This window comes from Echinococcus granulosus, assembly GCF_000524195.1.
Source record: "Echinococcus granulosus chromosome Unknown EG_S00061, whole genome shotgun sequence".
In the NCBI taxonomy this organism is placed as follows: Eukaryota; Metazoa; Platyhelminthes; class Cestoda; order Cyclophyllidea; family Taeniidae; genus Echinococcus; species Echinococcus granulosus.
Window position 1 is genome coordinate 381,023 of NW_020170441.1, and position 27,946 is coordinate 408,968.

At 40.0% G+C, this 27,946-nt stretch overlaps 2 protein-coding genes across 2 annotated transcripts; one reads left to right on the plus strand and one right to left on the minus strand. All coding sequences in view use genetic code 11, as the record gives it.

The window, feature by feature from the left end:
* Positions 1–2,079: 2,079 nt before the first annotated feature.
* EGR_06678 (hypothetical protein) lies at positions 2,080–5,973 on the plus strand (the record flags this gene model as incomplete). Its single annotated transcript, XM_024495927.1, has 7 exons — positions 2,080–2,204; positions 3,318–3,400; positions 3,899–4,008; positions 4,700–4,870; positions 5,342–5,449; positions 5,541–5,576; positions 5,923–5,973. 7 exons carry the CDS (start codon positions 2,080–2,082, stop codon positions 5,971–5,973), a joined length of 684 nt encoding a protein of 227 aa, XP_024349693.1.
* Positions 5,974–7,958: 1,985 nt separating this feature from the next.
* Positions 7,959–26,195, minus strand: EGR_06679 (Xenotropic and polytropic retrovirus receptor; the record flags this gene model as incomplete). The annotated part of the gene is made up of 15 exons (XM_024495928.1): positions 7,959–8,067; positions 8,774–9,219; positions 9,656–10,102; positions 10,559–11,030; positions 11,823–12,105; positions 12,447–12,653; positions 14,835–15,036; positions 16,625–16,804; positions 18,101–18,265; positions 23,939–24,016; positions 25,259–25,360; positions 25,430–25,866; positions 25,905–26,006; positions 26,040–26,091; positions 26,127–26,195. 15 exons carry the CDS (start codon positions 26,193–26,195, stop codon positions 7,959–7,961), a joined length of 3,351 nt encoding a protein of 1,116 aa, XP_024349694.1.
* Between the last annotated feature and the right edge of the window lie 1,751 nt (positions 26,196–27,946).

Genomic DNA, 27,946 nt, shown 5'->3' on the forward strand with positions numbered 1-27,946 from the left:
TTTTCCAAGTAGTACAGTATGAGCGTTTCAAGGAGATGCATTATTAATAACTTTAATGGTTAAATGTGCATGGGTTTTATTCTTCCTCAGGTTGATCGCCATCTATAGAAGCAAACTCAGTAAAGCAGCCGCCTCAGAGCTTCCTAAATATTTAAAGCTCGTGTAAAGCTGCCAAAGGTAAGGCTAATCCACAAGTAAACTATCACCTACTTACAGGCAGGCTAGCAAAGTCTGCCGTTCTATTGCAATAATTCACGGTGTATTGTCTGGCATAATTTTCAAAAATACGTTGAGTTTAAAACAAATTAAAATCCCTCGAAAATTCTTACTATGATGCAGCATTCTGGCCAGTTAAAAGCAAAGTATCTTGTTGTTGCAGTAGGATAGGTTTTGCATAAATTATAAGGCACGAAACGCCTTATAATGTCCAAATCAAATCTGTTCTGAAAGATTCTGTAGTACTTTCTGGCGCTGTAGTCATGATAGTCGAGGGAACCCAGTAGGGTCTCATTGAAGGACGAGTGCTTATCGAAACAGTTTTCAGGCGGAATCGGAGGCAGTCTAAAGCGCGGGTATTGCGGGTAGCACGGATCCTGAATGCTCCCCTCTCCATCCCGAGGCTTTTTTGATTGGGGTCTGTGAGAAGAGGAACCGCATTTGTGGGGGCGGGGTGGAGGTGCCGTGTTTACACACGGCATCTGTCCGCTCTGAACACGCCATCCACTGGGATCATACAATTTGTCATATCTCTGAGAATCGGGCAGTTCAATTTTCCTCAGACTCGCACACCACGCCCTCATCGTGCCCGTCCGACGCGCAAATCGATTGGTGCTTTTCGAAAAGGTTGGACGATGCAGTGGAGGAGAGCAATGAACACCAACCACTGCATTGCATTTATTATTGTCACCATCACTTTCCTTTTTACCACTTTCAAGTATCTGCAGGTCTACTGATCCAGCTTGGAAAGAAAAATAACGGGAAAGTGAAATGAACTAGTGTTGTCAAATTCAATGTCAACATTTGTTTGCTTCAATAATTGTCAATTCCTTTGTTTTTAAGCTGGTAAGTTCGTAGCGATGCTAAACCAGTCGGTTGAAGATCATATTCAATATGCTGTATTTATAAACTTTAGGGCAGCAAAATGATGCCTTATTTGATACCATGTGCTATATCGCAGCAACCCAACTAAAATGTCTTAGTTGATATACATTAAGTGTTCCTTTGGCATTCAGTTTTATTCATTTCTCATTTGTAGCATATTTTGCCAACAGTGTGGTCCACGTGCAACATTTTTTATTCTAATGTGCAAGAATGAAGACCGGGATCAATTACCCAAAACAGGTGAGAAAGTAGTGTGGTGGTTGGCTCACAGGAACTTCTGATGTTTTCACATAGAGGCATAGTGCTGTTTAGCCATGCCAGTAGCCCCAGTACCTCCTGTAAGTCGAATACATACATATTTTGCCGGAGTATAATGACTTCTCTCGTTGTCAGGGCAGTCTCGGGGCATTACGCAGTGTTTCGCGAGTTGTCGCGGATTTCATTGCTGTTATCCAAGCCTTAACTCATTTTCTGACATACATATAAATTACTTAGAATTTAAGGCGTTGAATTAATTCACTTTGCAAAGCAACAGCCAATGCTTATGAGTCCTCCAATAGATCAGTTTTAATGCCTGATGCTCTTCGCAGAAACACAAATGAATTCAACAAGAAATGAGTGCTGCAATTTTAATTTCTAGGAATTCATTGCATCAAGGGCAAAAGTGTAGCGACAAATCGATAGCCGTCAGACGTCAAAACATCCTTGACACTGACTATTTAAAGCTGACTTTACTATCGACCTCTTCAATTCGCATAACTATTATTCTGTCCAAGCTGAAGGCAAAAAGTGCCTGCCAAAATGAGCGCATATCGAAAGCAAACCCTGACAACAATCCGACTGCCTTCTTACAGGGTGAAATTGCCCATTTATGAGGCGTCTCCAGGCCAGTCATCTCGGCCAGTATTTATAAGAGGCATGGCGAAAACAGTTAAAACAATTACTGATATGAAAAAGCACACCACTGAAGGGAGTATCATGTTTTACAACAGCCCCGAAGGGAGCCACTCGGATAGTTTAGTCGACTTAATTGTGCATCAAAAAGGTGCAACAGCCTCGATTTGTGAGAAAGGCACAGCTGGTCTTACAAGTCTCTCAGATATGTAAGTATTCATCTTTAAATGAGCTAAATCTGCTACCGAAATGTGTCAAATAAAGATCACCAATTTCATCTTCATGATCCAAAACTTGGTAGGTAAATACGAAGGTTAGATTTTGAAGTCTTCGATTATTTAATGGTTACTGTGTTATGTAGCAAGTGTCAAGTTGATATTTGTAACCAGATAATTCACTTTCCACTAACCTGTTTTCAGGGTGAAAGTAAATAAATGTAACACGTCGATGAGAAGTGCAATGCTTACCCATAAACTTATGAACGAACTCCAAGCAGAGGCAATGAAATCATTTGTTGTAAGCGCCTGCTTATCTTATACACTTTGATATTCTCTATTACGGGTGACCGAGCTGCCATTAACAGCTAGTTTTTTAAATCGCTACCAAAGACCACCATGAAGTCTCAACAAGAGCGCAGAAAACATCTGGATCAGCAGACGCAGGAGTTTGAGGCAAGGCGTAGCACCTTTCGCCAAATCATCATTGAGAATATGAACAAAATAAACAGGCAGTACGAGATTTTTAAGGCAATGCGATCCAAATACGCACAATGTCGGGAGACGCTGCGTGAACTCGTCATCACCACTCGGAGCATGCGAAACAGGCTAGTGAGAGGCGCAGTTATTTCACCACACAGTGCTGGCCTACATCAACTAAAACATCTTTTCAGCCAATTTTAACAAGTGTTACAATATTATAAGCGCTGCCACGTTAGCAGACCACAATACCGTAGGCTGGTGTTCATGAGAGGGCCATGATGAGGTCAGAGAGTCACATTTTGGGATCTAATAATAGCCTAGGAATGTGAAGGTTTATGCGGTCATATGCTTGCATGTGTGGAGAAGACACCACAGATCAGTTTGCTGGTCGTTTTGTCATGCAACTTTTAAATACCAGAAGCTATATTCCTACAAATGAATTATCTGTGCTGAAAATTAAGGATGTCAGTTAAATTAAATTGTTCGCGTGTTAACATCTGCGACAAGCATTAATTACTTCCAAATAAAACAATGCCCTTCCTCGATCTGGTAATGATCGCATCCCAATCACTCAAATAACTTCAGATCGAATGCTCGGGAATCAAAATTTTTGTTACCTTTTAGATGTGCAAGCCTCAAACAAAAGATTGAAGCCTTGCAACCAGTCGAAAAATTCCTCATGGATGCTGTTGAATGCTTGCCTGAAGGTGGGTAGAAGTTTACACTTTAAAAGGTCCTAGTAAGCCTATTAATCCATTTGCATGCGGGTGTCTGCACAACTATAAGGTATAAAATCCGAAAATCAAATAATTTCACGGAAAATTACTACCACGCAGAAGCTAAACAAATATTTACTGCTCTTTGTTTCTAATGAGAGGAAATGCTTTGCAATAGTTTAGTGATGCTTTCATAATAGAAACATGTGTGTATTTTAAATTGCAATCATATACTCATACAAAACTCAAATTTGGGTGAGTGAGCACTATTTGTAAAAATAAACCTTTAACAAACTCTGAATGCAATACGTGTTTCACCGAAGTGTTGGAAACATTGAACGCAGACGCCGCGTTTCGAACACTTGTGAGGCATGGTAACGTCAAGCGTAGAAGAGTGGAGAATGCAGGTGCTTGTAGTTTGCACTCTAAAGTGAATCAAATGCCGTTGCCTCATTATCAAATTGGTGCCCCTAATGTGCCATTTTCCAGACTACATCTCCAAGTCTCACGATCCGTTGCGCTCGCTGATGCTGCGATATCAATCACTAATAGATGCACGCAAGCATTTATTGAAGGAATGGGAGGAGAAACAAATCCGGGTTTGTGGCCTGATTCGTAATTTTAAAATGTTTGTTCAGTAAAGACGACAGAAGCGACGCCAGCAGCTTTTGCATTTCAAATAACCACCTATGCATCTTAAAGTTTCTTATCTGATATTGTTATGCGAGCTCGTGTTTAAAAGGAATTTCAGCATTAAAATGGCATTGATGTAGTACTGAGATGTCGGTGAAGCTCGAACTGTTTTTCTTCTCCCTTAGCGCTAGCGGTGAGTTAGGTAACGGGCAACGGGTTCGTGCATATCTTAGGCAGCCTTTTTGCAGCATATAGTTCTATTTTTCGCTGAAACCTCAAGGCCTGAATGAAAAGATAACTAGGAATCATTAGTTCTACGATGAAAAGTAGGAGAAAATATATGTGCCTTAAAAGTACATCCATATACTTACCTTCTGTATTATGTGCCTTGGTAACAATGGCATGATAACAAATGCCAAAAGTAGAACAGATGAATACAAACATCGTAATTTGTATTAATATCAATTAGGAATTTGAAATAATTCCGGCTTAACTTGTGGAGTTTGGCCTATCACAGAATAAACGAGTGCATTTCGCAGTGGAGCTGAGGATGGACGATCTACTAGAAGCCACAAAAACAGTGCTTAGACTTTACCATGATCTACATGGCCATAACTGTGAACATGGTAGGTTTGAAAACAGTCGTTGTTTTTCCAGCTTGAAGAGGAGCTTTTACAATCGACTACGGCATCAAGGAATCAAAAGCAAGTGGTGATAGAAAAGGTGGCCAACGTTCATGATGTGTTGGACGAGGCCGATGGACTGCGTGACCGGATTCATCATTTCGACAAGACCATTGACCGAGAGAAGACGTGTATTACTCTTCAGGTAGGTTGGATTCCACCGTGCTGAAAGGCTCTCGATTCCAGATTCTTCTTATTCGAAGATAGGAATCATCGCTGCCTAATAACCAATCCAACAGCCATCGTCATTCCAAATCAACACAGCAATAATGACCCATTCTAGGTCGTAATTTTGCGTGATCATTGAAGTGCATCAGCAAGAAACTCTAGCCTTATAAACTGTTCCGAAGTAAGAGCTTGAGGTACTATGATGGCCCTTTCCATACCGACGATAAATAATCTTGAAAGGTTTGTATCACGCATTATGTCTCCATGATGCGTTAGAAGTCACCAGCAGATGGATGCTAGTTAGAAGACGTCTTACTCAAGGTAAAGCATGCATCTCCTTGCAGTTGTGAATTGAGATGATTTAGGACTTATATTACTTGACACTGATAGTCATGACGTTAGGGATGGGAAGGAATGCGGCCACATTATGTTTCTGAACTTGATTAAGCTCAATGAATTCAACCTGATGAGCCGAAGCATTCGTAATATCACCGCAAAGTGTGTGAACATGCTGAAAGACCTAGAGTACCACCAACCCTTGCCTGCTCCTCCTGAGGTATGTCCCGCATCCTGCTGACTTCATCAAAATATTATATCGTTTTCCTTGCATGCCTTACCGCTTACTCAAACGTTTTGCGCGGTTTTAGAAAACCCGTCTTTGTGATTGTCTACAACTCATCGAGGTAAGTTGGGATTACCTGTACTTACGAGCCGCTGGCTAAAACATGATCAATGATCCATCAACAAGCAGCAGTATAGCGTAAAGAGTAAAAATACTCCCTTTAGTTGTAACAAAACTATGTTTATACTTGAAGTCCTCCTTTAATGTACTATGCAGGCCCATAAGGTCCACCATGATAATTCAAAATAATTTCTTCTCATCATACATGTTGCAAGTAAAATAGCTTGTTAGGATTTCAGAAAATACTCGGGAAAGATTTATGTCATATCAACATTTAGCTTTTGAAAATACCAAACATTTTCAGTAATAACAAAACGCATTGCTTATCACTTGCGCTTATTTGCTAGTATGTGAACAGTAGCAAAGTCCTTTCCGCTATTCCTGGGTTCGCATTCTGACCGTTCAACCCGATTATGGTCCACAATCTTCCTAAAAGTTGCATTTTGTGAAGAACGGTTCATGTAGCAGTTCTCTGTTATTGTTCGTGCAAAGGTTGGTAGTTAATGCCCAAACAAAACATGGTGTTCACTACGAAAACGGGTTACATAGTTCATGCTTTCTGTGCCACTACGCATTCCACATCAAATAGCCTTTCCTAATTCATTCTGTTAAGTCGGTTATCGGATATTTCCTTTTGACTTTTAAACCACAGTAAAAATCAATCAGCAAAAACCTGCACTAACTTAGTCATAACTACTTCCTTCGCCCGCAAACCCCATTTTAAAATAATGATATTTTTCCCTCTTTCCAAGTAGTTTCTCTACACGATTGTTGAGGGCATAAAAAAGGAACTCATCGCCAGCGAAAGCGTAAATAAGAAAGTGAGAAGGACAAAAAATTGACCTAACGAACATCGTCGGCGGGAGGTGGTTCTGTGTGCAGTTGAGTGGATACGCAATAGTTGATTACTTCACGTTTAATCAATTAACATTTCTAAGCTAACTGAAAATTTTAGGGAAAACATTTTATAATTCATATGAAAAATTTGTATCTGGCAATGTTAAATAAAAATACCAAAAGCAATATTAATAACGTTGAGATAGAGATTGAGGATTGAGCAAGGAAACCACAGTAAGTTCCAAAAAAATACGTGCTTACGAAGTATTATGGTGTCAATGAATTGTGGCTCAGAAATTGAGACTTACTGTCACTCATACTCCAACCAAAATGTGCCTACCTTTGGTTTTCGGTTGTAGTTTACGCGGCAGAGGAGAAATAAATAGTTCTAGTAGGCATGCATGGTGCCACAAGAACAACCAAAAGTATTTTATGCAAGAAAAGAAGTAATTTCACGTATAAAGCGACTCGATACGTTGGAAACCAGTTTGTAAATCCTGCACTGGGGCTGAGCGGCATCGAGCCTCAAAAAAGTACTACTTATTAATGTTACAGTAAAAAAACTCGAAGGGGGTAAGAACGGGCGAGTAACTGGAAGTGTTCGCCATGTCGACACTCTTGTAGCGCGCCTCTGAAAGAAACTCAAGTGCTGTAGGAACAAGCCATTCAAAGCGTTCCAAAAGTGCAGTTTGTACATAACAAAGGAGAACAAAACGTGTTCTTGAATAAAAACGTTAGTTAGGATTAAGATAGAATATTGCTAGGATGCTTCAACAGTTCGGTGACATTTCATTGTAATCCACAGTTAATTGCAGTGTATACGATAATATAAAGCTGAACTAGCCTGCGAAGGGCAAATGGGTTTTTACGGCATAAAGGCCACCTTTCTTGACTGCTGATAATGAGCATCCTTTTCCGTTATCCACACCGCCGATCGCAGTCGTCAAATAGTTCAATGAGAATGATTCCATAATAATTTATGTAAAAAAAAGGATTATACAAACCTAACAGGAGCAATAAAAGCGGTCAAAATAAAGGAAAGGTAGGGGGAACAGGGGAAGGACGTGGGCAGGAATTATCGGTGCTTTCGCACAAGGCCATTGATATGCGTGTACTGGGGTATTACATTACCCAGGGAGTTTATAAAATAAAGTTGGGGAAATAAACAACTTAGGTAGAATAAAACAAAATATTGAGCAGTTTGGATATCTCATCAAGGCTTTCCATGCACAAATTGCCTCTCTCTGCTCGACACCTGAGATGTTTCCTTGGTTCCACAACCTTTGCGTGGTAGCTTCCTTGAGCTCAGAGGCGATTAAAAGAGGTATTAACTTCTATGAATGAAGAAATATTTGATTTGCTTACATAAAGGCATAGATCGTGTTTTTTAGCAGTGCCAAAGCTGACTACGCAGGATAAAAAAATACGCAGTTTTTATAAAACATTAACAAACTACTTGGGATTAAAAATAATTGAGGGCCTAAAACGTTTTCTGTAGATTCATAAGTAATGTAATTTAAACGCCAATCAGTACCTTAAAAAGTTTTTAGAATCGAGCCACTTCGTCCAGATGTTCGGTAGGTTCAACGGTAAACTTTGTCGGGTATATTGATGAAGGATTTCGAGAAGACGTTTGAGGATTCTGGTTGCCTCGTCTTAAAAAAACAGTGAAAATAATAGAGCCGTTCATAGTCGACATTCCTACCAAAGGGGTCGCTCTTTTGAGCTTTTCAAAAGACAACCATGGACATGACTACCACTGCCTTGAGAACAACCAAGACCCGAGAGGGATATCACTGATGTGCAATGAAGGAAAATATTGTCCTGTCAGCTTCCTTTTAAAAAAAATCATCAAAAGCATCCAGTAGCGAGTCAAGTTTGAAGAGGGTGTAATTAGCGGGCTCGCTGTTATTGGATAGTGTGAAAACTCCATTCAATGCTTTTGACAAAAAGGCTTTTGAAAAGACCCAAGCTAAACAGTACAGTAAAATATCCCAAAGTTTTCAAAGCATGGTGATAATAAATCTTCTTAAAAATCCCAAGCTAAATAATTTCGGATCAAGCTTCTTTTACACCAGAAGAGGAGCTGTCACCATGAAGCAAGGGACAGTAACATGCTTATTAATAACATTACATTGAAAAGTAGGCGGCTCATGCACTTATCAATTTTAAAATAGTTTCGGGATGAGAAAATTGTTGAGGTCGTTGGGAAATAAATATCAGCCTCTTACACAATGTGTCGTTCAAGATCGAATTTGAAGAGCCTTCAAGTTTGATGAATACAGATTGCAAACGTCATAAGTTATAATTGGAATCAAATCTCAAAGTGGACAAGCATAAATGAACTTCAGAGTCACATACAATTGAGCCTGTCCCACATCCTCGGTGTCCTCAACTAGAGGACTCGAGTTGAGGTCCATCGGGGCGTTCCGCGTCCCTTCACTAGAGTCCAGTACAGAAGGTTTCAGGGCACTAATACTTCTCCGCCGGACTGCGTCTCTGGAATGGCCACTCCGCCCACTAACCAGACCGCCTCTGCCCTTCACCTCATCCTCTTCCTCCTTACTGAATCGCCCATGCTGAGTTGTTTGGGCATTTACTGTCCGGTGCCCCCTGGCGGCGTCGTATTGCCATCGTTTCGGCCGACTGGCTCCTCCACTTGCCACCATCGGCACTGAAGATGAGGGAGTGGCGGTGAAATGGCCACTGCTAAATGTGTTGAGGAGCTCACGCAGTCGATTGGCCAAGAGGCTTGTTCGAATGGGCAGAACAGTGTCGCCGGGGGAATCATCGCTGTGCGTTTGAGACTAATGGAAATACAAAATACGTGCAGCCATTTATTAATACTACTTCCCACACAAGGCTTCTGCAAAAAGGGCAATAGTAAAAATGATTACGTAGCATCTAGCAAGAGAAATCCACATAATTTTCGTATACCTAATTAAAATTGAGGATTTAAGTTATTCTGTCAAGATCTAGCCTCCATGCCACACTCCTAAGGCTTTGGTTTCGTCCGCTTCTCATGGTACCTAAGTATTTTTGTAAACATTTTAACATCTCCACTGTATGAAAAAAGTGAAGAAAAAAACAACACAAGCACTCTAGCATGGTTAATGGCGAAAAAATTCATCCGGTAAAAAAGCATTTTCTAACGCTGAGTATTCCAATAATGGAGAAAAAGGTGCAAAACACACTTCAAGGAGTTCTTGACAGATAGGTTAAGAGAGACGAGTAACACCATACTAGCATCTCGGGCGTGATGGCGGGATCGGGGCCGCAATTAATGTTGGCCTCCTCGGAGTGGGGCGGGGAGATGCCCGGAGCATTGGCATGGAAGCCGCAGAGGTCACCGACGGAGTAAGCTGGTGTGAGGCGCGCGGAGGCACGGTTCTTTACCAACGCCGACTGCTGGGGCTTGGCAAAAGCCCTACGCTGCCTGCCGTCTACTGCGATGCTCCGACTGCGTGCGCTCTTGCTCGGGCGCGGGGCTGTCTTCGGCAGCGATTGTGACAGTGGAGGTGGCTGCAATGACAGGATATTTTCGGGCTGTTGGGTTATAGTGGGGGCGGATTGGGCAGTGGTGGTGGAAGAGGGCTGCTGCACCTTTTCACAGAGTTGTGCATGAACCTTTCCCGGGTCCCTTGTCGGTGTTGCCCCACGCGGTGTCAGGGTGGCTGACCCCGACTTCGACTTAATATTTGAACCATTAGACAATTAGGCATTTTAAGTGGATCAAATAAAATATTTCTTAGCTCATTTTCGATGAATAAAAAACAGAGAAGGAGTGCAAAGAACTAGGAGTGTTTTGGTGAATGTGCTTTCACAGTTATTTGATTTAGCGTTAGCAAATCGAGTACAATCAATCGAACTGAATCATGCAATAAAGGAATATACGGACAGAGAATTTAGAGGTTAAAGCGATCCAGATACCACCCTTTTCCGAATTGAAGGTACTGCCAGATTATCAAATAAAGACGCAGACAAAATCTCGGCCTTAACAACTATAGAATTGTGAAAATTAACCTTTTTGAAAACGACAGCTTAAGAAGCATAAGACGATTATTTAATCGCACGCCTTCATCTGTAAAGTGTTACAACCAAAAAATGGGAAAAAAAGTAAAATCCATGCGTCGGAAAGAGGGCTACCTGGACATTCATTTGAGCCGCTCTTAGGGCTTCCTCCATACTGACGATACGATCAAAGTCCAGTCTCCGTCGCTTCTCCTTTTTCGTCTGCAAGTAGGCGTTGCGGAGGTGATTCCAAAGACTCTTGCGGTTGTTTTGTTGTAGAAACATGGCGTAATCCGCCAGAGTAGTTGGCAGTGGCGCGTTTTCCATAGCAATACCACCAACAGTGCCATTGCTACCGCCCTCATCAAAGCCCTGATTATTCTCTTCGATACTTCGGTTATTGTTGCTCCCTCTGCTACTGTTGTCGTTCTGATTGAGTGTGTAGAGTTGGTTAAACATTCCGAAGGCTTTATCGCCCTCCTGTGTGATAGGATGCGGCGACGTCTCCTTGCGTATTGGGGCAATACCGATATCACGCACTGCACGGAAATTGCCGCAGTTGTTTAGATGCTCGTTCTCAAGACGGAAAAAATTCCAAATTATCCGCCTACAACGCAAGAATGTGGGAAAAATAGGCATTATTAACATCCTTTCTGTAAACAAAAATCACCCCTATAACCACTTTAAATAAGTGGTTATAGGGTTAAAAAAAGTGAAATAGGGAAAGATATTTCTTCAAATATGATCTAAGCCACTGAAACAGCGAAAGAAACTTCACTCATTACAAAACGAGAGATTTCACAAAGCTCTTAAGCGCTGAATGAATATTATGTGCTTCGAAGAGAGGGGAGAACCCACTTTTCTCCCACCTGGCGACAAAAATTTCAACGTCATCAAGGCTACTAATTTACCTTTTTGTAAAATATAGTATGTAAAACGTAAATAGCTAAAAAAAGGTTAAAAATAGGTTATGTGTCCTGTTTTGCAAATAGGCTGTAATGGAATGGGGATAGGTAAAGCTAATCAATAGAAAGCATTATTTCCTTTCAGCACAATGAAGTCGGTAATATTGAATCTTTAAAAAAAATATTACATCAAATGCATGGTAGAAGTACTTTGCCTCCTCAACAGCATCAAATTAGAAACCACTACTTGGTTATTTTCCATATCCTTCGAATTAAATATTAACAATGGTGGACCTGTTAGTCAGAAGGTATGAACACAAAAGAGAACTACACAAAATTAACCTTTGGAATATTGGATATTGGGTCTTAGACACAAAGAATTTATCAATGGAATCTGATGAAAGACGCAGAATTTTAGACAAACATCCACATTCAACAAGAGCAACTGCAACCCCGAAATTGATTTTATCACAGTAATAGAGTGAACAACTGACCTGGTGACCTCGGCAAACATGACAATAGTGGTAATGATTTCGACATCAACGATTCGGAAGTGCGAGAAGACGAGAGGCAAGATCCATGCGAAACGGATGATGACGTCTTCTAAAATGGCCCCATAGTAATAGGCTCGGAAGCGGTAGACCAATTCATCTCGCAACAACACATTCTCCTTTGAACTGCAGTCCATCAGGCCCCAGTCCATCACCAGGTCCCATGTCGTTGTACATATTGAACTGCACAGCTTTGAAAGAATCATCAGTACGAAAAACGCTGTATCTATGTGAACGAAAGAAGGTAATGTCGATCCTGTCCTTACTGTTGCAAATGAAAACAAGGAATGCCTATGCACGAAATACTAGGTCGCTATATAGGTGGAAAACCTTATTGAAAAAACTCAAATGTTTATAATTATCAGAAAACTTCCGCATGAGGCTATGGAATACTCGTAATATTGCCTAAACTAAAGTTCAATTCTCCACTCCAACTAAAGCGTACTGGCAGTCGTGTGGAGAGAAGCTTTGGGTAGTATGATTCATGGTGAGACCGCTTGAAGCGCAATGAGAGGAAAAAGATGATGACTGAAACAGAAGGGGTGGGGAGGGGGATCGAATGCTTACGATGATTGATAGAGGATATGACGGAGCAGACGATAGCGATGAGCGTGGTAGAGTACTTGCCAGCGTTCATCAGATGCGGAACTGGCGACTTAATGGTCAGATCGCGGTATCGTCGAAGGCACTGGAGAAAACGCCACCACGCTGGAAGCGCCTTCAGTATGGGCTGCAGACCCCACATCATGCCGTCACAGAAGCCCGCCTTTGGCACTACAGAGAAGCATAGCACAGTCATTAGGTTTGGTTTTGGACATAGATACAAATAATATTTCACGGCAATTCACAGGAAGCGCAAACCCGTCCCAATCATTGCTTTTATTATGAGTTCTTACAAGCACAATCTTATAAATGCTTTGTTGGTTTTCGGCGCAGCTCCATAAGGGCACCCATCATGATCATTAATCGCGTTGTCATTCTATGAAGCTAATAAGTTAGTGTGACAACTAGTTAACGGCCTCTCTTCCATCAATTCGTTTGAAGTAGATTTCACCCACAAAATACTTCACTCCTCTCAAATACGTCAAGCACCCGAGCATAGTGAATTACATTTGTCACAGCTACTGCCATGCCTTGATTATTAGGAATGTGAGGTAAAAATTCCTGACGAGTGCGATCACCTGCCTCGAGGGTGATTCTAAGCGAGATTCTTCTTACATTCCAATCCATTCACCAAACATCATAGTTCCCTCTCATTACGTCACTTAAAATTACGCAATGATTCGTCTGTGATATCATTCGCCTTTAGAGCAACTGTTGTGATAAAGATTAATGTACTAAAAATGAAATTTTTTAACCCTGAAATCCTATTTTCCTCCCTAAATCAAGAAGCTCTTTGTAAAAACACAAAATATCTCATACTTTAAGTGCATTACTTTGGAAATATCAGGAATGCCTTTTAATTGTAGATTGGAAATGACATCAGTGTGGAGTACACGACACCTATTTTGGAGGTTGTGCCATAGATCCGCAAAACGCACCAATCTGTGGTGGACAGATGATGACTCCTACACATACCTTTGAATTCATTCAGATCTGATTAAGTTGATAAAATTACATCAAATTTATAAGTGCCACATCTGCCACTTTTAAAGCCTCTTCCCTTAGGTACAATGCTCCCTTGATAAAGTGGAAGTTCACTCACAGTCAAAGATAAAAATACATAACTTCATGGCGCTATAAACGGTATTTTATTTACAGAGGACACGAGGAGCCAACAGTTGCGAATGATGGGCCTCTTCTAGACCGTATAAAATCGTAACAAGACAGGGCGTAATCAGAGCTGAACACCGTGCATAAATAGCCTAGTCAGATCAAAGCTTATATTAGGTCAATCAGTTGCCAAAAAACATCATTCAAAACAAAACGTCCTTTAAACAGCCGAAATTCTTCCTCCTAAAGCCTCTTTAACCACGATTTATCGAATTAAATGAGTGTGGATATGAAACTAAGCTAAAATGATCGAGAACATCACGTAAGCAAGATAAAATAACACTAGTCCACTAGAACAATTCTAAAAGCCATTTATAAAAATACCAACTGGAACTACTAGGTAAAAATTCACGCAGACAACTTTCAGATGAACTTTTAAAAGCAAGTTTTAAACAATTTTAAGCAATGAAAGTGGCAACAGGTAATGAGCACATTACCAATGTAAAATCAGTTTACTCTCAAAATACTAAATGACCAGTGAATCATAGAAACAATTTCACGACTTGAAGTTAACAATATGACACAAGTAAAATTACAGTTGTGCCATTCGCAACAAATTGATGAAGCTGGATTTTACGATTTAAAACTCTAGACTGCGTCCACTATTGACCAGACTTTGTTGTACTCTTGAAAAGGAATCAGAAGAAAGCTAGTAGTAGTGGTGTTGGACGACCTTTGGTCATTGCGAAATGGGATTAAAAAGAGCGATTAAGTTGTGATTTTCAAGTTGAACTATGAAACACGAGCTCAAGTGGATGCACAAAGACATGAATACTTGCACTAACACTGCATTCTGCCGAGGGGAATTTTTTGTAAGTCGCGAATAGTGCGACGGATGGGTGGAAGAATAGATAATGGATGGAAGAGATTTGTTAGCAGCACTAAAAGGCTCGTTAAACTCCAAAATTGCTTGACTGAAAGCAATCAAAATCCGTCCATATTTGCTCAATAGGGGTCCCGTGAATAATGAACCTGTTGCTTACCTCACTCAATTGTTTAGGGATCTTAAAGTGTAAAAAGTAAATCAGGGGATATGGCAATCCACACGATTTATATTGAAAGCCTATTTATAAGCAGTTAAACAACAAAACTCAGCCTGGGTTCCGAAGTAAATCAAGTAAATAAATTTAAAAAGAACTGACGCTTTGAAAATGAAGGTAGTATGGGGAAAGACGGGCTTACCAAATAGCCGACTGGCACCGGGAGGTGGGATCGTAGAATTTCGAAGACTGCTTTTGATCATCATATGATCATCAATGAAGTTGATGAAAAAGCAAAGGAAATAGGCAAAATCTGGCAGGATAAATGAAAGACTGTTCAATTGGTCGGCGAGAAAGAAGTCGGGGAAGCGGACTCTAGCCAGTGGCGCGCGGATGATCCGAAACTGGGAAAAAATAAGTAAAAAACCACTTCTACTGTATAAGGGTTTCATTATTTTAGAGAAAAGAATAGTTCAGTATTTATTACTCTGTGTTGCTAAAAAAGCTTCAGACATTGTTGGCAGGCAGAATTTGTATTTGCGATTTGTATGGTTTTAAAGCAGGATCAATGAGTCTTGCTTGATAGTTTCAAAAACACTATCAATGGATCTGAGACAAGAACTTCATGGATAACAATGCATAAAAATGACAGAAAAGGATAAATGACACCATGAACCGATAATATGAGCCAAAGACTATTTCTGAGTAGGCGGTAATGCATAATGTCGCCATATTAAGGCAAATCTTGGGAACACAAAGTCATCCACAGTGGGCACGCATGGGTGATTAGAGTCAGATTTGTCTTAATAATAATCTATAACCAAGCCTACTACTAATTTTACATTAAGAGAGACATGAATAAACTGAATTTATAAGCAGGATCTGTGGAAAGGAATAAAGAGAGTTCTGCGGAAGGTATTAAAGTATACCAAGTTAAAAAGCTGGAGAGGCGTTCGTCAGTGCGTATAACTTAGTATAACTGATTCTAAGAGGATTAAATGTAAGCCTTTTGTGTAAGACACTATGAAACACACAACTGTTAAAGCTCTGCCATGATCAACCGAAGTCTGTTTGCTAGTCGATTGCCAATGGGAAACTCAGCCAGCTACTACGGTTACCCCCAATGTTTTCAGATGTAGATAAATCGACTTGTGCACGGCAAAGAATTCATACAGACCTCCCGAAGACCCAATTGTTAGTGGCTGCAATAGTGCAAATGTGATCTGAAAAGTGATTGGTAATAATTGAACGAGACACATTCTGATGTGTACGTGCTTGGAAGGGCAGATTTCCCACCTTTATGTAATAAAAGAATTTCAGCGCCAATCCAACGTGGTGCATTTCTTACCGAAACTTGTGAAACAGTTTATGGTGACGCCGTCTTAAAAAGCGACACCTACTCATATGACATCAGGTTATGAAACAAACAGTGGTGTGTGACGGTGAGAGCTTCACCTACTCATTCTCCAAAGCGACACATTTAAGGTAGAACTGTGTCATTACGACTAGCGGTGCCTCGGCCGGAGAAAGGCTGCCAACCAAGTGGACAATTGAAACAGCACACACCCAGACAGGCGGGGTGACTGAACTCACTAATATCCAAACATTCTAAATGCGTGGAAGTCATTGTGGCATTCCTTACAATAACTTACAATCAAGATTCATCAGCTCCTAAGTAAGTGGAAGAGATAATCGAGAATGTAGGCTTGGCAACGTGGAGATATTCCATGTTCTCAAAGCCAAATGATAAAGTCCGTACGACCTGACGAGAGTACTCTTGCTTAATAGAAGTATTTAGATACAAAATAGTTAAAGACCCAGCATCTACTGATTAATTTTGGTGGACGAGCAACAATGTGAACAGAGATGAACTCCCTTTGAAAAAGACGACTATTAAATAATACCAATGACTAAAAGTAGCAAATCAAGACAGAATTGCATACGTTTTGATCACTTCTAGATGGAATGAGACGAAAATAAGAGCCAACTCACCAAGATCTTGAGAAGCCAGAGACGAGATTTGAAGTAGAAGATGTGAAAGGGCAAGAGGAGGAAGACCAGCATGGTGGTGAAGAGGACAAGTGGGGTCACGTAGCCAGGAAAGTGGATTAAATCGGAAAATTGGTAGAGTAACACCGCGGCACCCCAAAAGTCTGCCAAAAACATGCCCATCTAGAAATAAGGACAAAAAAACAACACCGGCACGTGCGCGCGCCTTATTCAGCTGAAATTAAATCGCCACTACTAATTATTTAATAAGTTTAAAAATACAGCACATTTAATCAGAAGTGTAAGAAATGTGTGGCAATGGAGTCGTGTCGGTGGATGCTTGCTACAGGGACGGGAAATTTGCTGGGACACACAGTTAGAATGATGGTAAAAGGGAATGCATGCTTAAATAAACTTTTACCGAGGAATTACAATTTACCGAATTGAAATCATAATACTCACTCAAACGCGATATTTTGTTAAAAATGGGTGATAAACCAAGAATACGCAGTTACAAAATTTATCTCTTCCAACTGTTTTGTCCTTGAACGACTGAATGGTTGAAGCAGACTGAAATTAATGAATGTCGGGTTCTAATTTATGAGCGAAAAAGTCGGTCAAAACACGTTGACATAATGACTGCCCACTATCGCTTAATCACTGAGGCTTAAAGGCACAAACACGACGCCGCAGTCTGAACCTGCCGTCCACCGCTTATACGGAGTCGGATGCCCGATTGCGGTGTTTGGAGGTTAACAGATTGGATAGCAAAATCGTGGTTCTCGCTTGATCCCCTCGACTGTAATTGACTATTTTTTACTATGCATCTTTTTAATTATAAAAAGTCGGAACGCGTTTGCAGTAAGTTGAACGATTCGATAAGTTTCCTGAATGCTCATTTAGTTTGCATCGAAGGGAATGGGTTTGAAGAGATACTTATTAGCAGTAACATCTTATAAATAATGGGCTTTCGTGAGTTAAATCACCAGCTATTAAGAACAGCTGAAACCAGTTTGTGTCAATTATCATATCATCCTGATGGGAGTACACGTACATCGGTTGCATCCATGCGCCTACAGCATGCATAGCCGAGTTGATAACATCAGATTTCACATTAGCATGCAACGGTAGACCTCGTCTAATAGACCTTTTATGAACACCAATTTTGCAAGTAATTTTACTATTGGAAGGGTGGACTATTTGGGACCTTGCACTAAATCACCAACGAGTAGACTTGACATAAGTGCAAAGGGACACACGAGTTGAGAGTGAGGGAAGAGTTGCTTGTAGGACTTTGCTACAAGCAAAATCAGGTGATCAGCATAACATTGAGACAACAATGCTACAGGAAATTCATTACAGTAGGGGCTACTCAAATTCTGAAAAGGCTAGAACACAATGCAGTCATACTGAACCTAGGTGAGGATGGTTAGCGTCCTCCAAGGTCCGATGTAGCGACCTGGTCAAAAAGTCTCCTACCTCCATGAGTTGAAATTGATTCAGATGGGAACGGGGGTCGATCTCAAAAATGAGCACGTGGTTGACGCCAGAGCTTCGCCAGCCGTAGACGTTGACTCCGACCATGCAGACGTAGTAAATGACCAAAAAGCTTCCTCGGAAGAGGCGAAATGCAGGATACGAAAACTGTGGCAATTTTGCAAATACAGCTGAATGGAGAAAACAGTCATAAGAGGCGCTCCGTAGCGATTCAGTGAAATCATTCACCAATTGAGCAAAAATGTATGCTAACTTGGCAAGCTTGCTTCTAGAAAATTAAAAATTTGAATTCGTCCAGTGAAATTTCCCCCTATTTTCCATTTTTATATTCTATTCCATTCTCTTCATATCTTTTGACTACCTTTTAAACATACTTAGAAGCTGTTCTCGTAGACTCCTCCCAGGATTCACAGTGAACCAGATTTCAGGGTGTTAACTGATTTAGGAAGCGGTCGTTAACACAAATTTTACTTATAAACAAGAAAAGTCACAAAATTGTTTCATTGGGACTTTTCCACAAGGCCTCTTAAATTTTACGTGGGTAGGAGGTCTTGATGAAAAAGGATCATTTGAGGTGCACTTAAGTAGGATGAAATGCTTGTCGCATCTTTTCCCAAATAATGGAGAAAAGTGGACAAAAACTGTTCGTCAAGACTGGTAAGGGAAAAATATCGACGCTCGACATCTGCACACGATTGAAGGAAACGAAATTGGTGAAAATAAAACAAAGGGGACGCTATTTCACGAAATGAAATGAGACTGCAGTGCTTTCGCCAATAAGATGCCGAAAGTTGTACCTAGGCCAAAGCTTCCACGTGTGACTATCTTCGAAGCTTTGATTATAGGCGTGAACGACAGTTGGACACAAATCCTCGCAAGGCGGGTAGGAAGGAAACTAGGACATTTCACATTCTCTAAAACAAAGTTGATTTAACACCTTAAAACTGAGGGTCTCACTGAAAGGTTCCGTTTGGATACAGTGACTCCAGCATTCATTCATGTGGAGAGAGAGAGAGAGTGGAGAAAGATTATGACCGATCACCTACATGGGAGTTATAAAAGTTTCACCATCTGTCTAGCCAGGGTTTACTGAAAAATGTGTGTAAAGTTTTTTTGCATGCAAACTGTATTGAAGCGTTGGGTCCGCTCAAACATTGACAGGATTTGCTCATTCACATTATAGAGACGTAAACATTTGTTGACCATAAAATGACCTTGATTGAGAAGTCTCGAATGAAATTCGCAGCAGCAATAAAGGGACAATTAAAAACAAGAATCGGCTTGACATAAAGTGGGGTAAACGAATAATGCATGAGGTAGGACACACTTTCTTAACGAAATGCAGATTAAACTGACAATATGCACCGGGGGAAATGCTACTTGTCAAGTGACATATCCCAATCTCCCAAGCAAGTAATTAAGCGAGTTATGTACAAAAATGGGGCGAGGAACTCACCGACTAGAATTATGCACAATATTTCGGAGAGGAAAATACCAAAAAAAAGCCCGAACCGAAAAATTGACTTTCCACTGGCCTAAAACAAAAAAATACGAAATTGCTTACTCAGAGGAAGGAGATCTCGTGAGAGTGTTAAAATCATGAGCGGAGGAAATGAGGTAGTCATTACAAGAGATCAAGTGCAGTCCAACCGACTAAATTTTTAACCCAGTCTTTGCAACACTGATGAAATTTTTGCCATAGAGTTTTTATTCAAGTCGACAAACAAAGATTAGTGACGAGTAGGGTGTCAACCACAAACATCGTCCGTTAGTTGGCTGGAAAAAAAATAATGTGTCCTGTGACAGGAATCATCAGACATCAAGTTGATAGCGATACGTGACATTAATTTACAGAATAAAGTGCTTGGTGGACACGCACTGGACCATGGATATCCAAAAGCACCGAAAATATGCACCAAACATTACCATAAGATGAAGTGGCTGCAAATGTAAATGTGTGTGTAAATCGTGAGTAGTTTGAAAAAAGTAGAATTTGTCCAGCTTTGTCCTAAATGTGCCAATTGAAGCAAATTTTTGGTTCAATGGAAACAGTTAGGTTAATGCATGTAGTTCCACCTGAGTTATGGTTTAACATCAAATTTGCCGGCCCTTTGGAAGCTTGGGACACCGACTCTGATACTTTTAAGTAGAATGACATGACGGCCGTGGATGAGTGTCACAGCCATGTATTTACGACTCTTGGGACAAGCCAATGAATCTGAGTTAGGAATAAACGATTCCCCACCAGCGACAGATACTATACTTTATAGCAAAGTCTCAAAGTCTTGACGAATTCCCCAAAGTGCGAGGTTGATGAGCACTTGGGCCGGAAAAGGGTACGGCGAGGTGTCTTCACGAGATCTAATATCATGGGTATGCAAAGACGCAGAACAAATCCCATATTTCATCTGTTTAATTAATCTTAAGAGATAATAAAAAACATGTGTAAGCCCGTAAATTGGGTAACCACTAATTGAGATCCTACCGAGGGCTTCATTTTGGCAAATAACATATAATATACGTCTAAGGGAACTGTTTAGGCACGAGTGCATGGCTAAAGCACATTTTTACCCGTTTAGAAATAGGACTGATACCAGTTAATGACACTTTTACAAATCAATTAAGCTCACTAAGCGAGTTTCATGAACGATAAAATGGTACATTATTCTCCAGCTGACTTTAGGTAGCGTTTACGGATAGATATTTTCAAAGGACTTGGAAATTAGTTGCTTAAACCACAAAAGAGGGTTTCTCGTATAGCTGCTTCATTTTTATCAAAAATCCAAAGACCAAAGCCAAGCGGGACACGATCATTGTAATCACATGAGTAAAAAGTCACGAACACTTGTGCAACAAAAGCGGTCACTGATAAATAATGAGAATGTATAATATATTTAAAAAAGCCAGAAATTCCAACATTCCAAGGGACTTGTAAACGGATTCGTAAACCGGTCACTTAAATTGGTGTGCCATTCAATCCATGCATTGGTGATATGAGGGCAAAAGTTTTACACAAAAGTAGTCATGGAAGTGTTACTCCTAAACAAACGAGACCAAAAATAGTAGCCTTGGGAAAAATGATTTGATTTCGCATGAATTCCACTAAATTAAGCTGCAAGTTAATTTCCCAAATTGACTCAATTGGAAACATCAAGCGTTTCTAAACGCAACAAGACAATAGGGCAAGAGAAGTTTTAGGCACTGAACAGTGAGCCTGTTAAAATTATTATTCAAATTGTTTGGATAAGGATCACGTATTAAAAAAACTGATAGAAAAAGCATTAAACATAGTGGATTGAAACCACTTTCTATTGTTTTCCCAACACTGATCCTCCTAACGCTCCACATCTTTGATTGTTGGTGAGATCTGGAGAATTGAGAGGCATTAGGAAGTGGTAAGTTAGATAAAACTATACGATAGTCAGATTTTAAAGGTTCCAGTGAAAGGAAAAAATGAATGATTAACCAAGTTTTCATCTCCGCGTGTAAGAAAAAATTTGTCTGTGGTTGTATTGAAGAGGTGTGAGGGGGCCTTCGATATGTGAACGGGCTTGTGTAATGCACTTAGGAGAACAATGTGAAGGAGAGATTAAGGTATTTTAACGACACCGGAGTTCCAATGCACTGAGAGCACCCAAAAAGCATTTCACTGGTCCCCAGATAAAGAGCGTTTCAGGTAGTATGTCTAAAGAAAATGACTCATAATTACTTCGCAAAATAATGAAGGCCTAAGAAAGTCGTATTGCGCCAAGAGACGCACACGGGGGTTCACTGATGTGGACCCCGCACTCTTTAGACGAGAATTGTAAATGGAATAACCCGTTTTCGACTGCAGCAAATTTAAATGCGTTTGAGCATTCGCTTCCACAATCGTAGCAAACGACTCTACCGGATCCTCTGCATCATAACCGTCTGCGTGAAGGATCGAGAATCACTTTTTTGGATGAACCCGACTATGCAATTGGTTCAAAGGTTATTAAAATGAAGGGCGTTTCATACAATCTAAGCCAAGTGTATGCACTTTAGACCAATTTAGCAACACCTCTTGTGCATATGGCACTATTCTGTGATTTGGCTAGTAAATGCATTTTGTGGTTCTTTGGGTAGGATATAAACTCCAGCAATTCTTGAAAGACAGAATTAGTCACACCCATACGAAATGTGTCAAAACAATGTAAAAATGGTCAGAACATGCAGCTCTACCTGACACCTGCAACGCGACCGAAATTTTGCACGGCGGGAAAGAAAAGATAGGCTTATTGTGGTTTTCGCCATGCATTTAGGCCAAACTGAGAAAAAGAAGTGCAACGCCTGACCTTGGCACCAGTTTATCGCACAGAATCTCATCTACTCAGCCATAACATTACAGTAAGTTGGAATATTTTTTATGATACGCAAAGACAACTAAAGTAGGACGATGGCAGAATTGCCTCAAGCATGTAAAAGTCTTGATACTTCAAGTCTGCGATTAGTAGAATCTGAATACTCCTCACTCCTTTTGGAACAAACTCAAATGGCTATTATATCCACCAGTCAATTTTAATAGAAAGGAGAATGAAAGGGCGTTTTGCCTATCACGGATGTTCAATTGAAAGATGTGGTTAAACGATCAGTTAGCCACAGACCTGTTAGAATTTAAAAACAAGAATGATAACCTAATCGCCCAATGAAATTGCAATTACTCGACTCAAAATTTCATTTCAAGGAAAATAAATACGACGAAACGAAGCCGCCTCCCGCGTCACTGTCCTAACTGTCACGCATCTTAATAATATTATTAATGTTTTTAGGAATATGGTTCTCACCACCAGCCTCCAGGCACGACTGCGTATTCATGCAGTTGGGGCATACACCTGCCCGTACAGGTGGCAATGACACAACTGTCTTGAAGTTGACCATACCACAGGGAGACCAAAAAATACGAAAAAATCCATCGCGTTAAAGGTACCAACGCATCCAGTTCCAAGGATTTTTGAATCGTAATTATTTGAAAATTCTACGGATATTACGGTTTAGGGCACTGTTTAAACCAATTAACAGCATTTTGTCGTTAAACGGCCAAAAAATTCATATGTAAGGATGGCGAACTATCACTTATTTTGACCAACATTTCCCGAGGATGTGTTTATCAAAACCTAAAAAGAAGTGTGCAGAAAGCAGATGCAAGCACTCAAGCGTAGAGACTTGAAAGTCTGTGTGCCGTGGGAGAGAGGCTATATTGTGGAATTTTCCTCTAAACCATATGACAATCTGCAAGACGATATAGAGGAGCAGATCTCAACATTCACACGTCACCCGATGTCAAACAATCACGGGAAAAAAAAGCAGAGAACGAGAACGCAAAAGTAGTGACATCAGGAATAGCTTCATGTTATGCTGCAGCGCTAGAAGGCACAAGCCGGTTTGTCTGCTGAGGAAGGATAGAAATTTTCAATTCTATGTATGAGCTCATAAAATCCAGAGGTTTAAGGAAATTCCGTGAAAAAAGTACGCAAATGTAATGGCATGCCAGGATGACATTTTGAGTGCTTTTAAGTGTCGGAACGCCATGTGTACCATTTACTAGTCGAGGAAAAATTGGGGCACCTGCCATGCTATACACGCATTTAAACTGGAAATAACTAAAAACATGTTACTGCCACCCATTAAGATGGAGATATGATGAGTTGGATGGAGGTAACTCGCAATCAATTACCCAAAACTCGTTGAATTTATCCTCTCCCCATGCGACAAAGCAAGTGTGTTTCAGTAATCAACTGTGAATTGCGTTCTTAGCATCTTCGAGTCACTTTAAAGGCCGAAAACAGGTCGGCAACATACCTGAGCGGCAAGCGGAGGCACTCGAAGCCGTTTCATCGCTTTCTGGCGGTTCCCACCTTCGAGTTTCGTAAATGTTTCCTAAATCATTCCAAAACAATAAGTACGAGTCTAAGAGAACATTTAGACACCCTTACCAAGACAGTGTAAAAAGTTGAGTCTGCGTATGGGATAATCAGTATCATTTAAGTTGTTAGACTTAAATTAGGATCCATTGAAATGTTCATAGTGCTCCAACCATAGGACATACATATTTGTTTAAACACATATCCGAAGTTCAAATAAATATTCCATGTAAAAATAGGTTTGGCGGACAACAAATCGGTCCGCTTGATTAAAGACGATTGCATTTACACTTTGAAGACGGTCTGTGTAGGATACACGCCATCTCTCTGACTGTGGAACACTCAACTTCATCGAGATAAAAATTAATGTACCGATGCAAGTACAGTCCAATAGCACAATTGAAATTAATAAAGGATGGGTTTCGAAAGATTGAGGGGTTCTGCATTACGACACCTTTAGCAACTAGATAAGATTTTTGACCTTAACCCGGAAGTAAAACAGAATGTCACGGACACCGGCACTCATACATCTTAATGCTTTTAGCTTAAGTGATAACCATATATTTTTCGTCAAATTAATGCACTACATATCAAGATGTATCTATAAAATCACACACATTGAATTTGTTGCAAAATTAGTGGAATGATATTGGTGGTTTATCCTGACAGAAAAATAATGTAGGGCATCTAAGTGCAGTGTAGCGAAAAGTTGGGGTCATGTCATAGGATTTTACAGATCATAAAATCTTGCAACAAATCCCTGGCAAAGGTGTTCTGTACTAAGTCAAAAAAGTAATGTAGAGAGCGTCATTGCCTTTTTAAATTACATGTTTATTTGATATAGGCAAAATAGCAATAAAAAAGGACCCCAAACCGTAAAGGAATTGCCAAGTAATGTACGCGCAGAATCAATAGACATGATCAACACTGTATCATTGAGAAAGCAAACTATACTTTTCACAGATAGAAAGAAAACATTAGACCAGGAATGAGTGAAATAATTACATCTTTCATGAACTGACTTGTGAGTTTAGCTTAATCTTTACGTTTTAAAGCTGCTGAAATCCAGGCAACGCAAACAGTGAGAACATATACAGAAAAAAGTCATTCTACATTGAAATGTGCATTCAAATAGATAACTCAGAAAAATGATATAATCAGTGCAAATTATGAAAATCTGACATGTTGTTTATAGTTAGGACTTGTAGTTAAAATATGACAGCTAACATTCAAACTGAAACAATCCCTTCATAATTACCTCGACTTCAGCTATCATTGCATCAACTGAATCATCTATATGGAATGGTTCTGCTGATACAGTATTTCTATACCATTCCAGACCATTTGAACGTTGAAATAACTGAAAAAAGAAAAACGAGCAATTTTTCATGAAGAAATTGCAGAAGCAACACCCACAGAGACTACTCACCTTGTCATGCTTCTTAAGAATTTTTCTAAAACCCGTAAAGTTGAGGCTTTGGTAATTCTGCAGCAACACTAGACTTAGATAGAATTCACTCAATGCGAGTTTAAGATCATAAATTTTCAAACGAGGTGTCTCTTCATTCTGTCCAACTTGTCGAGACGCATGAACAAAACGTTTTTCGTCCTTTTTAAGTCGAAAGGTATTCCTACGTCGGCGCAGCATGTCCATATCATTAATACGATGTACTGAACTGTGCGTGTATTCCAGTGGTCGCTCAGCATTACGATATACACTAGCATCCCGTGCGGGTTCGTTCTCGATGACTGCCGCGGGACTATTTAGATAGAGCGATGCAATCGGAGCTCGACGTCTTGTAGGAAAATGTCGGTCGCATTCGTCTTTTATTGCTGCAAATTTTCTCTTAGATTCAGCCAATTTTTCTTAAAACACAGTATTAAAGGTGAAAAATCTTACAAACCTGCAAAGAAATTATTTATCTTATCCAACTCAGCTTGACACATAGCAAAAAACACAGTGTCGCACTCATCGAAATGCTCGCCGACGGTAACAGCATCAACGACTGCACAAAAAAATCAAGTGGAATAGAAAATACCTGGTAATTCTTCAAAATCATCCAGTGCCTTATAAAGAATTGCCTTAAGAGCCTAGAATTCATAAGATATGTATGATAAAGCCTCACTTCATATTCGATATATTGCTTTCGCCACTCAGGCGTAAGATGTGCAGACAAATGCTCCGCAAACTTCATATTCTATTGCCAGTAATTTAGTCCAGTGTATAAAGCCTCAACCTCAAAGTGTATGTAACAGTGTCACTTTATTAAAGGAATAAGAGGAGCAAACACAAGCTAACCTCCGCACATGCATGCGACTGGTATCTCCAAAACACTGTAAGTGGAAATTTAAACCAATAAAAACGAGGACTCAAGGTCAAATGTGATAGTACAACAAAATTTTTGAAAAGAATAAAGAAAGTTTATCACAAAAAGAAAAATTTGCCAACATTTACTAAGGCAGTTACCAGTTCTTTTATGCAGAATGATTTACAAAATAATTACTGTTCAAAGTCTTTGCAATTTTTGGACAACCAATGTAAATAACTAATTCTAGTAAAAATTGGAATAATTTATTAAATTATAACCATCAATTGTGTGCATTTATTTATTTTATGCGGATCTGTTATGCAAGACTGTGTTTTAACCAATGCTTCTTCGGCACTATAGCTTACTATTCCGCAGATTTTTGGTTTTTTTAATTGTGTTTAGCCAGGCAAGTATTTAATCCCCGCAGATTGTACTTCTTTCCTGCGATACACTATGTGGCTTCTAGCATTAGATCCTCAGGCATTCTGCAGCTAACCAGTGCATGCTTTTTCCCATAACAACTCGTCTGCCTGCGACTTCACTGAAGACTTGGAGTGCCAGTGAATCGTAGCGTCCCAAGACACTCTAAAAACGAAAAAAAGGAAAATGCTCAGGCAAAATATATATTTAGCGCAGAGAAGGTGTCTGGGCTATTGGCATGGCCCAAAAGGCCAGCCCACCCAGCGAGGTACAGGGACGCTAATTCAAAGTACATAAGTGGCCCCTCACCAATGCCGAGAGATAAACCACTATCGTATCATAGAATCATGTACTAAATAATACGCAAAATCAAGTTAAAATAAAATCACGAGAGGGTGTAGCGCCAAAATGGGGTAATTTTTTGAATAGATCTCACAAACTGCATTTTACACACTAAGATATGCTTCCTGCCGTTGTTGGAAAGGTGCATTAAGGCACCAAAGTTTGGCGCATTTAATGAGTTGAATTTTCCTTAGCACATCACTTGCACAGGAGATACCTTTGCAATATTTTTTGTGAGCAGCAAGATAATCCTGCATTTTATTAACTAGACTAAGAAGCAGCAATAATCCTTCGCCTATACATAACACTCGTAGTGCGTCCAGATCCAACTCTTTTTATTTGGCATTTTAAACCCCCGAAGAAACAGATTGATTTGATAGGCGCATGCTTATTTACCAACGTTAACAGGTCCGAGCACAGGTGTGGGGGAGTTTCAGTTTTGAACTCTTCCGCCAGATTTGTCTTTTCAAAACGCTCCTCACCCAAAGGGTACATTTAAACAGCGCAAGTGCTACAATATTCAATTTTCTAAAAAACTAGACTTTTATCAGGCAAAAATACACCCAATTTGAGGGATACACACAACCAAGATTCTTCTTGGCACTAATAAATTTGATACCTCTTTTGATAATTTATTAGATAATTTTACAGCTGGCAAAGTTGTTGCCATTGCCACCATAATACTTATTTTGCAAAAGCCGTACCTGTGACCTTTAGGTCTTTTACGTTATCACTTTGAAGTGTTTCGAATTTGCGCTGTGTTTGGTGAATTGGTACATGTTGTGTGTATACATTAATATCATTACAAAACTAAGGGGTTTTTACTAAATTAGCACTTATGTTTAAGGTCGTGGGTTCATTTTATTTTTAGATTA